Genomic DNA, 12,603 nt, shown 5'->3' on the forward strand with positions numbered 1-12,603 from the left:
TCCCAAACCTCCCCCACTTTTTGGCACGTGAGGAGCTGCGCCGGGGGAGGGGGGAGGGGAGAGGTGGGAAGGGGGTTAGGTGGGAATGGGGGGGTTAGGTGGGAGGGGGAAAGGGGGTAAACTAAACGGGGGGGTCAAGTGGGAGGGGAAAAGGGGGGGGCTAGGTGGGAGGGGCGAAGACTTCGCGGCTAAAACTCGTTGCGGTCTTGCCAGACTGTGGTTCGTTTAACGTGTGTTTAGAGGTACTTAAGTGTCTGTGACTGAGGACCGTTGAACGAAAATTTTAAAAACATGTAAATATTTCTTTGATTAATAGAATATCAAAAAAGTTGAAATCTAATCAAGAGACTATAAAAGAAGAGGAAAATACTCGTCGAAAAGAACAATATATTTGATTTGGAAAAGATGAGAAACGGAGATAGATAAATATCTCACCTGGGACAGTACATGGTGGAAGAAACTGGAAGAGGAATGGCTGTCATTACTAAGACTTGCTGAAAGTGATAAGACGATAATCATTAATAACAAGCTTATATGATGAACAAGAACAAGAAGGGAGGGACGTAGAAGAGGAGAACAACGAAGGAGTAGAATACATAGAATATAAAAAAAGGAGAAGGAGGAGACGTAGTAGAAGAAAGAAGCATAGAAAAAGAACAGAAGAAAGAAAATAAATAGACGAAAAAAAGAAGAAAAAGAAAGAAGCCTAAGTGACGAAAGGGAGGGAAAAGAAATAAACAGACGAAAAACAGGGAAGAAGAAAAGAAGACGTTAGAAGGAAAAAGAGAGAGGAGAGAAGGGAGACGCAATGGCCAAGGACCCAACGAAGGAAATCCCCGATGACAGTCCTGATAGAAGTGAGCTTGAGCTGAGGGTCTCGCCGACGGACGACACTGACCCCGAGAAACTTAAACAAGACCACCACGTAAGTTCCTTGTCCGTCTCACTGAGGAGGTTTTAGGTGTTGTTTTGAGTCACGGGTTATCAGGGTTATTTTATTAGGACATTTGTGTTTTGTGTTGTGTGGACGATGAATAAAAATGCGTATTGTGTCGTTCGGTAGTTTCGATTTATTTCTCTCTTTCATTATTTCAATTCCTTGAGAGCAACTTTTGGCCTAAAGTTACGTCGAGAATAATTTTTAAATTTCGCTACAAATACGATATGATATGATTAGCACTAATAAATGGTAATTGATTATGAAAATACGTAATGTGATAGCAAATAAATATATGGCAATGAATTAATAATACTAATTATGATAATAACAATAACGATCATATCAAAAGGGATCATTATCGTACCTAAAAGTAAAAAGAAAACAACAATATAAATTAAGCAGTTAAATTAGATTCTGGTTATTCGAAGTAAATCAGTAAATACAAATCAAAGGAAATTAGTGAATATTTGATCTAGCATTAGAAAAAAAATGCTAAATGAGCTGAATCGAGCATGAAATACGTGGGGATGCTCCTTTACTATTTTTCAACACCAGTTCCATTCTTCCCCATTTGTTTAAATATATATCATTAGAGTTTCAGTGAAGGGTAAGTCTTTTCACCACAGACAGAGCTTATTGGCGCTCTCATAATTTTATAACTTTCTGCAAATTAGAAATTCAAACTCTGTTTTATTTTAGCTTGTTTGTCTATTTCTCTGTTTTCTCTATTTACCCTGTATCTCTATCTATCTATCTATCTATCTATCTATCTATTTCAATTTCTCTCTCTCTCTCTCTATCTCTCTATCTATCTATATATCTATCTATCTACCTATCTCAATCTATCTCTCTCTATCTATCTATCTATCTATCTATCTATCTCTGTCTATCTGTCTATCTATCTATCTATCTCAATCCCTCTCTCTCTATATATATATATATATATATTGTTGGTTGATGAAAATTATTGTTGGTTGATGAAAATCGCACGTAACTTCATTTTTTAAATTCCTAAGATGCCGTAGCATGCATGTAACATTCTGGCACGTGTAAGTCTTTTTATTTTGTTTTATTTTTATTTTATTTTTCTTAGGTATGTCAGACTTTGTTTTAGTTTTTTACCGTTCATAAAAAAAAAATAAAAAAAATCTTCCTTGTTATCTAATCTGTTACTTTTGTATGTTTAGTCTTACTTTTTTTTTTTTTTCATTCATAAAAGTATATACATATATGTGTGTGCGTGTATGTATGTATATATATGTATGTATGTATATACATAGATACACACGTGTGTGTGTGTGTGTGTGTGTGTGTGTGTATATATATATACTATAGAGATAGATAGATAGGTATAGATAGATAAATAGATAGAGAGGTAAATAGATAGATAGATAGATATTTCTTCTTCAGGGCATATAAGAATAAGAATAGATGTGCTGAGATTTGACCTCAGAAGTTCGGTCTTCTCTGCGCTAGCTCGAGGAGCACGCCGACGATCCGAGGAAATGTCAAGGCACTTAAGGAAGGGAATCCCTGATCCCATTGCCAATGGCCACGCCGACTAGCTAAGCCTTGCAGCGCCTCTTAGCCATCCTTAACTGCGTGAGCGGTTGCCATCTATCAAACACCGCCGATATGATGGCCAAACAGCGAAACGCCGAAAATAGGTATAAGAAGCTTATCGGTCTCGATGTCAAGTCGCCGTTTAAACTAACGCCGAAATGTAAAACGATCGTTAGAAGGAATGGCGAAGACCAACTACCACTTCCGAGCGATGGCTTCGTCGCGCTCGTCCGCCTCTGTGTGGCGTTTTATCAGCTCGAATTCCGAGGACGGATGTATATAAAAAATAAATCAGAAACTTATCGCCTTCAGTAGTCCTTGCACAGCTGTTCCTGGAAACCCTTAAGGCAAAGGGTTTCCATGAACAATATAATGTGGAACAATGTTGTTTGGCTACGGTGTGTAAGCGACATCCTCGCCGTGGCACCGACGAAGTCAAACCCAAAGTTTACGTAAGTGTGTACTTGACTTTTGTCGAATCTACTGAATCTCCGCCGTAAGCTGAACGCAGTGCACCCACCGTACAATTCACCACAGAGGAGGAGCGAGATGAACAACAATAAGGACGCCTTATTTCATTATTTTTCTCTCCCATAACAAAAGGCCAAAAAGGCCGAGGCCGTCGGTTTCTTCCGCCAAGTGCTCAGATTCTGCAGCCTGGCGCCCCCATTACTTCACTCACCCACCTAAGGCGCAATGAAGAGAAGATAATAGCCAGGCTCAGGAGAGACGCCCCACAGGACACCACCCACCGTACAGTCGTCCCGCACCTTGAGGTCCTGGCGACCCACATAATCAAAATAGCTCCACGTCAGGTTAGAAGATCGTAAGGGAAAAGAGGTCAGACCACAGCAGACCCCTTAGCTAGGTGTATAGTATACTTTGCGGAGGCTGCAACAAAGGCATAGGCGAGTCAGGACGAGGACTCCACAGACAACGAATCGACTAGGATCGTAACATCCTCAGGCGTCATGACAAAAGGAGTACCTTAGCTATTCATATCGACACCGATGGCTACCTCCCAAGTGGACCCAGGCCCCCATCGTTAAGTGAGGCATAGCCCCGCGACAAAGATGGTGGAAACGGCATTAACACAATCAACTCAGCGCATGCATACATACACTATATATCTCTTATTTTTCTTCTTTTTTTACGCCCACCTAGTAAACCTTTGCAAAGCTGGCTCTTACGCTGCAGAAGCAAGGAAAAGAATCCGCTAAAACCAAGGCAACCCATAAAGGAATCCTTCCCGCAACAAGCACATGACGAAGGCCAAAATTCAGACTCATACATGGAGGCATGCCAGCTGACCTCGAAACCCTAGAGCTTGAACTGCAAACAGGAGAGCCCAACATTACAGGAACTGTGGCTGGCGACGACTAGGATAATGGATTAATGAAGACAACTTCAGCTACTAGTACACCAACCCTGATTACAGCTCAAAAGATCGGAAGACACCTTTAGGATTGATTAACTGAAATCACACCAGAAATAATAATGGAGGTAACAAAATCCAATATATCAGAAACAAACTTAAGGCACCTCCACAGCCAGAAAATGAAACCAAAAGAAAAATACTTGATAATCAAAACTCATTCATTCAACATCATACACGCACGGACATTGCAGTGAAGAAATGAGCTCACCAAGCTGTACAGAGCATCCGACCCTGAATGCCTTACTCTTCATTGGATACTTTCCCAGAACAAGCCGTTATAGATTTCGTTCCCAGGCCTGGAAAATGGTTGAACAAGGTAGAAAACTCATTCTCCTTTCTAGAAGGTTAAACATAAATAAAAGACTTCTGCAATATCTATAAGACACAGGATATCTCCGCATGAGACAATATAGATTCGAGAGCGGCAGAGATACAGACATAGCAATCGCAATTATATGTGAAGATATACCCCAGACACTGACCGCAGGAAAACAATGCAACGCCATTCTCAGGGATGTGTCAAAAGCAGTTGAAAAAGTATGACATGATGACCTAAGAGCGCGATTACTTGATGCTAATTTACTTGACCCAATTTGCAAACTAATCAGGAATATCCTAAATGAGAGGCAAACCAGGATAAAATTTGGCAACACCCCTGGAAACCCATTTGAACCAAGAAGCGCGGTGCCACAGGGGAGTGTCGTCTCACCCACCCTCTTTGATAATTTCATCATGTGTATAAACTCCAAACGTTCAAACCCAAATTCAAACTACATGTTATGCAGAGGATACTATTCCGATCCTAACTCATCCAAACAAATCCAGAAATTTTATCTGGATCAATAGATTTGTGTATTGCAAGCTTACGCGATGTAAGGAGACACGGGGGAGGCGAATCAGAGTCGAGGCTCGTGAGTCATACCAGACAGGTGCTCCCGATACTCGGCACGAGAGGTCAGTGGAGACGAGCTGGTTTACAAACTCACTTCGGAAACTGGGTTTCGGTAACACTTAACCAAGCAGTCACCCTAATCTTCTCTGTCCGGGGATCGATTGAAATATTTCAAGACAGAAGACATTAAACTTAGAGAAGCCAGTCCATCCAATTTAGTAATTATCATACATCATATAACCGTACCAGCAACCCCGATCCCCATATTTCAACAGAAACAGAAAATCCGATAACATTCTTTCCAGTAGTATATACCACTGTCAGGTCAGTGTAATCAGTACAAGAGACATAGATTATGGACTGTGATAAACTAAAGTTGAGATGAATCAAATACAATAACTGAAATTGAGTTAAATATTATTAATTGTCGATTGCCAGCCGTACGATTATACCCCGTTCAAAGCAAAGTTTCTTGTTGATTTTATTCATTATTGTTATTTTCAACTTTCTGCTGTCATCATATTAATGGATGTTTTTTCCTGATTGTTCCCTGGTTCTCTCTTTGTCCACCAGAGCAAAAATAATGTCTGAAATGAGTCCCGCGTCTTCAGCGTGTAGGACTGGGTGTTTCTGCGCATTTCTTGATCAGATTAACATTTGTCTGATTAATCTTTAAAGTTATAGTAAGACATCATTGGTAGTTGTAATAAATGTTATATTTTTTTGCAGTAAAATTTATACCCAACACTATATAATAAGCACCGTTTAGACAATCAAGCAATAAGCAATTATACAACAGTTTCCGTTTTGGCATAATCTTTTCCTCTTTAGCTGGGACGAGAAACCAACACAGTGGTGCCGCTCTAGGAAGGGATTTTCATTTCGCTTCCCCTCATAGCTGGGGAAGTGTCCCAGTCTGTAAAGGGATCCCTAGACATAATAGATTAGTATGACCGCCCATTTACTCGGTTGTCTATATATGTGTGTATACATATACATATATGTATACATATATATATATATACATATGCATACAAATATACATATGTATACATATATATACATATGTATACATATATATACGTATCTATACATATATATACATATGTGTATATATATATATGCATGTGTGTTTTCCACCAGTCTGGTGGAATCCTCCTTAATAAAGCTGCCTAATTTCATCCTGCGCATATTCCTCCGATCTGACCTGTCCTCCCTTCGTTTTTGTTCGTTTGTCCTCACCTGCTCCGTGTTACTGCGTTGCCTCCCCTCTCTCGCTTCTATACCCCCTCCTCTCCCTTTCCTCTTCAGACCCGAGGATGGAATCCAGGTGGATTTCCAAACTGTAGTCTCATTTTCAATAAATCTACTTTTTGCATTTATGGTTTTTCTACCATACTATCAAAACGGAAGAGTGTTTTACCATTCACACACACACACACATGTGTGTATGTGTATGTGTATATATATACATATATTCGACAAATTTGTTTTTCTTTTTCGACATTTTGCTTTTCAGGCTATGAGGTAAGGGGGTTTTCATTAGATATTTTCAGCTGGTTTTTAACGTTTCATTGTTTCTTTTATATAACCATTAAAACGTTTCATATCCACAAGTCATAGAAATGTTTAAAACTTTATTGCATTCCTATAAAAAAAGACAGTTTACTTCCCCTATGGTAGATTCATAGATAAAGTGAATAAGTAAATAAACATGAGAGTATATCAGCAGATGAACCTTTATACATACATGCATAGATACATACATACACAAAGAGATATAGGAGACCCGAAAAAAAAAGTTGAATAGATTGATACATAAAATATAACTTAAAGAAACACCAGTCCTCAAAATCAGCAATCACGTTTCCGAATCCGTCCCCTTACAGAATGGCGGCGACTTCGACGAGGCGCTGGAACTCAGCGGGTCTTGGGGTTTGTGGCAGAAACTGGTTTTCTTCATCGCGTATTTCTCCCAAGTCTTCTGCGCCATCCACGCTGTGTCTTCAGGTTAGTTGAGTCATTCTTTTTATCTCTCTGTATCGCTTATTTGGCTGATTTTTTAACGACGTATAATTCTTACTATAGATTTTTTTTTTTTTTTTTTATGGAAACTTTTCTGGAACAGTAATCGGATGCAATGGCGAAGGGGATGTGCAATTATAAACATTGTTTGGTTGTTCATTGTATTTATTCAGTCATGGAATAATGCAGTGCCGGGTCATACCTGGAACGGCCGAGGTTCGAATCCTGGTCAGGGAGGGTTGTTATTTATTCAGTCATATATACGGAATAGATATATAACATTTATATAATATGACGCCCTTGTATCATCTTGCGACTGTAGAACTATGAATAGATCACTGAATTTCTGTAAGATAAATAATGGCATTACGAGAATTGCAAAGGCACCTGATATAACGATCATGATCTGAACATATAAAAAAACAAGAGAAATGAGCACTTTTTCCAAACAAAAACAAGGACATGAAAAGACAATATACGTACACCAATATAAGTGTTTCTTATGAAAATACAACTCGGCAACAGGCACCGCACGTGAATAAAGAATAAATGGGAAAAAAAACAAGATAAAAAGATGTAGGTAAATATATATGTATATAAAAAATCACAAATCTAAGAATAGAAATAAACTAATGTCAAAACAGAAGACTTAGCGAGGTCTGGCAGCGGTTTGCACGAAACAGGGCTATTCTCGATAAACCAACTTTAACGTTCGTACAAATTGGGAAAAGTAAACGGCATACTTGCCAAGAAGACAAAGAAGCGGGTAGGTGGATAAATATAATTTAAAAGTAAATGCGCATATTAGTTGTTTGCTTATTGATCTATTAATACAGCTATTAATTAATTCAACTATCTATCTATCAATCTGTCTATCCATCTATCCATATATCCATCCATCCATTCATCCCTCCATCCATCCACCCAATTCTTCCATCTACCTACTTACCAATCTATCTATCTATATCAACTTCCTTATTTACTTTTTATTAAGTGAGTCACTGATTATATTCCCCTCCATTCGGGACCACAATTAAACACAGCTTAATAAGGTCATTAAAATCAACCCACTACAACCAGTGCAAACCGCCAATTCGACAGGTTCTTCTCTCCTCTAGATTAGCTAACGTTTCGAGAGATCTTGGACTTCTTTCAAGGTCTGAAAATCGTTCCAAGAAGTTAAGAAGTTCAACGTTTCAACCTCGTGTCGGATGTTTATGCCGTTCCGCGGATTTTCCTTTTTATCGCGTGTTTTCGATTTGTTGTTGTTTTGGTGGCGTTTGTTTGTGGTGTGTTTGCTGTTGTTGTTGTTGTGTCTATAGCTAAATCTTCCTTACGTCAGCATTCATTCTGGTTTGTCCTTTGATATATTGTACAAAAAAACTTTCTGAATTTACTGACCGTGAGATTTACATCGTCTGTTTACACCGACAGTTTTCCATACGTAACCTACGAAAGCGATGAACATAAATACACATTAACGCGCGAAAACAAATGAAACGAAATGCAGCGACGATAGAAACAGCATCACATATCGAGGCGAGTCACATCCACCAAGGATTCATCTTCAGTTAAGATAAAACAAATAAAATACCCATTTACTTGTTGCTCCGCCTCCGATGATGAAATCTCGGTGGTTTTGAAACCCCACGATTTCTTGTTCTCTTCTTCTTGTCTTCCATTTTACGTCTGGCGGAAGTTCAGTGTAAGTGAATAGACGATAGAAATCAGATGGAACTGCGTACAAAGAAAGAATTCTTAAGGCTTCTACTCTGTCTAAATCTGCAGTCTCACCTTCAATAAATCTAGCTTTACATTGTGGATTTTTTCTACCATCTGTCTAAATCTATTTCCCGGACACTTTCCTCACTCAGTTACAGTAAGTGAGAAGGACCTCTGCTGTTCAGTAATGTGAACTATCCATTATGAGGATGGTGCTGATTCAGAAGGCTTGAGGATGTTAAAGAAGGGTAACTTTTTGAGGCCATAGTATAAACTATAAACATAGTATAAACTATAAACATAGTATAAACTGTGTGTTAAAAATAAAAATCGTATTAAGACAATGGAATTCAAGTGTGTGTTTGTAAGGCTTAACTATACAATGGACGTGGAAGATAAATACGTGCCTTAAAGAATAAAATCAGTTAGAAGATGATTTTAGGCATAGATGTGTTAATATAATAAAAATAAGATAAATATGATATAAAACATAGGTAAGAAATAAAGAATATATGTGTTGAAAGATAAATTTCAATATAGAGTAATAAACCTAGCATTGTGATCAGCAGATTAAAACCAGTTAATGTTGTACATACGCACTTGACTTCCACTTCGTGCATTAGAAATAATTGGTTTTCATTAGGATTTTTTTACAATACAGCTGCTAGACGCCCCAAGTCTCTGGAACAAACCCACAACGCCCTAACGGCTAATTACCTTTAAGGGTGGAAGTCCCTTGCTCAGACTTGCTGCAGATATGTTGTCTTGTCTGCCTGTGTTAAACTGCTTTCGAATTCCCTTGTTGTAAGATGTTGACACTTTGCTTAATTGTGACATACAATGCTCACAATTTAGGAGTCGATCATCATTCATTTAATTTGATTGATGACTTGTTTCGTTAAATTAATAAAATATCAGTGCCCGTCTATGTCGCCATTGCCCAAATAGGAAGGAAATAAGCTTCCTCGGTCATCGCCCCGCCGAACATCCATCCCCTGCACGAATGCCAGGGCTTCAGCTGCCGATTATGAAGTGATGACGTCTACGACCCGCTTTGACAGGCGTAAACGGGCGTATTGTGTTTCCTTTACTCATGGATGAAGTTCTTTAAAATTGCGACTGCCATGTGAGCACCGCAGTTATTTTTGTAGGCGAATTGGTTGTCCCAGGTCAGCACTTGATCAGAACGTGTGTCATTTATGACAGCTTCCAATAATTTTGCGCACACAATGGAAAGGGCAATGGGCCTGTCATTGCAACTGTCAGAAATGTTACCATTTTCATCCTCTGGAACTGGTACAATTACAACTATTGTGAGGCTTTTTGGTAAAACCTTATGATTGAAGCAACAATTGGACAGTAGGCTAAGCATTGCACGTAGGACCGAGTGGCGTGTACGAGATGCCGTCGTGGGTGGGGCTGCTGCTCACGGTGACTCGTTTGCCCTCGCCAGTCGCCGCTTCCTGAACCCTCGCCCTCACAGTCGGCCCGTCCCCACGGCTCGAGGGGGGCTTATGGCTGAAAACTGAAAACGTTGCTAAAATGAGCTCCTCCATAGTTCGTAAACCGCTATGCTACCATTTTCTATGACGCCAGATTGTTATGTTTAATTGTTTTCCATTTACTGATTTCAAAAAAAAAAAAAAAAAAAAAAAAAAAAAAAGAACTTTCTTACCAATCTTTAGTTTCTCAATGATTGTTTGAAATGCGTTATGGCCTCAAACTCAGGGCCATGCCGGGCTTGCCATTGGCACGCCAGCGCAGGTACGCGGCGAGCCATGGTACCTCCTCCGCCTGACGATGTGAACACCTTCTGGCACCGGATGAGAGAAGTGCCGAAAAAATCGCTTCATTGAAGCGTTAGATATCGTTTTTATGTTGCTCCGAGTGACATGAAGTGAAGAAAAAAAAAATCAGGGGAAAGTCCTGCAGAGAACGTTCAGTGTTGCTGATATTGGTGAATGTTACGTACAGAGCAGCTAATTATTGGTGATGCCCTAGAAGTGGAAGTAGATCATGCAGTTCTAATTCCACTTCTAATGGAATATAGTCCTAGCCAACGAGCTGGGGAGGACGCGGAGCCGTTGCAGGAAGGCAAAGAGATCGCGGGACTCATCAAGGTATTTTCAGACAGGTAGCACCACTCCATTTCAACGAAAACCCCTTTCGCCTTCTTTCATTGCAAATATGAAGTTTTTTTTTTATTATTGGCTTCTTCCGTTTCTTTTTACTACTGTCATTCCTGAACTATTTTGAAAGAAATACACTGAAGAAACACCGTCAAAAAACGCAAAAATTAACCCAAATCTAGACTTAAACACCACATTGTTTGAATAATTGTCCACTAAACGGTGAACATTTGATAAACGATCCAATAATTCGTCGCAGTTTTCACCATTATATGTAGAAATGATTCGTATGTTCACAGAAGTCATATTAATATCAATAGAAATCAGACATTCATTTTATGTTGGAACATGGGATATCGATGCTCGCTAATTTGCGGCACAAAATAGCCATTTCGTCGTAGTTGTCTCTATTCTGTCAAGTCAACCAGGGGAGTGGTAGAGGATGAATATCAGTTTGTGACAGATAGCCTATATTCTTCGAGGCAGCCTTGTTTCTTGCCGGCGGTGGTGTCGGACTGACGCGCAAAGTCCAAACATTGAACATAATATTTAACAAAAGGGCAATTGTAAGTTGTAATACCATTGCGCTGCTCCAATAAAAGCGGCGCATATATATATATATATATATATATATATATATATATATATATATATATATATAGTCAAATTATTATTTATGTCACAATGTATCGGTTCATTATGGACAAAACAGAGTTCTGAAGTAGCGTTGAAGTTGCAACCAAAATAAATCATTAAGCAGAATATGCATTGTTTCAGGTTTTGAAATCTATGATATCAGAAATTCAGAACTTTCTTATTTATGGATGTGTAAAACAGTTGTTGTTTTTTTTTTTTTTTGACGAAAGCAACTTTATTATTCACTGCGGATCACCATTACATATCCTATTTGATCCAAATATTATAAACCTAAGTTTACACATAATTCGGGGCCAATCTGTATTGCTCCTTTTTGGTATTTAGCAGCAAACAGCGGCAGTGGAGGGTGGTCCGGGGGCGGTTGACAAACCCACTGTGCCAAAGTCGAACATATTTCCGTTTTGATTATGCCAACCTTCCATAGAATTACTAGTTCCTGGCAGATTATCCTTCACTCGCTGATACATGTTCTACTCTGGTATGGAAACCATCCATGAATTTTTCCGTCGCCATGAATCAGTTGGCCGACATGTTTACTGAAACTCATAAGCCATAAGCCTATATCTTTGGAATTTTCGTATACAAGTAAAACCTTTCTAACAATGCAATCTTCTTTCTGCTTTTTTTTTTTTTTTTTTTTTTTTTTTTTTTTTTTTTTTTTTTTTGGTATCGTCATATATATCGGTAATTAAAGAACCCACGTATATAAAGTCATTGACGTTCTCAATATTTTTCTTGCTTATTCAAATGTAGTCTTATTCATTTCAATTCACATTTGGATTGCTGAATAACTTCATAACCTTTGCTTTACTTACATATGAATAAAGGCCAGCTTGCATAGTATCTTCATTGACTCAGTTGAGTAACCTTTGCAATTTTTCCATGATATTAGCAATAAGCATAAATCATCATATCATCGGCTGGTTAATGTCTATCGCCAATTTTGACACAACCTGTATATCCATCTGGTGTGTTTCTCATTATCCCTTCAGCATAGAAGTAAACAAATCTGGTGCCAACATACAACCTTGCCTGATTCGTTGTTCTATGCTGAACCATTCTGTTAATCAATATGGTGTAGTTTTTTCACCATTATGCATATTCTGGGTTTGCTCTATGATGTGATGGGAAAATCCAGCTCAATCATTTGCAGTCACTAGGGGTTTACTAATTAGTGTCCAAAATAAATCACAAAAACTTCAATTGACAGTGCATAAACCCTGGACAAAAGGGTTAA

The 12,603-nt window shown here is 38.7% G+C and overlaps 1 protein-coding gene across 1 annotated transcript in view; it reads left to right on the top strand.

Moving 5' to 3' along the window:
• The first annotated feature begins 222 nt into the window (after positions 1 to 222).
• LOC125042780 (organic cation transporter protein-like) overlaps positions 223 to 12,603 on the top strand; it is a 25,732-nt gene continuing 13,351 nt past the window's right edge. The window contains exons 1-2 of the mRNA XM_047638665.1: positions 223 to 925; positions 6,723 to 6,843. Of these exons, the coding sequence (XP_047494621.1) occupies positions 809 to 925; positions 6,723 to 6,843 (238 nt within the window). The 5' untranslated portion in view covers positions 223 to 808. The remainder of the gene's footprint in view (positions 926 to 6,722; positions 6,844 to 12,603) is intronic.

Source organism: Penaeus chinensis, chromosome 32 (genome assembly GCF_019202785.1).
Source record: "Penaeus chinensis breed Huanghai No. 1 chromosome 32, ASM1920278v2, whole genome shotgun sequence".
Taxonomy (NCBI): domain Eukaryota; kingdom Metazoa; phylum Arthropoda; class Malacostraca; order Decapoda; family Penaeidae; genus Penaeus; species Penaeus chinensis.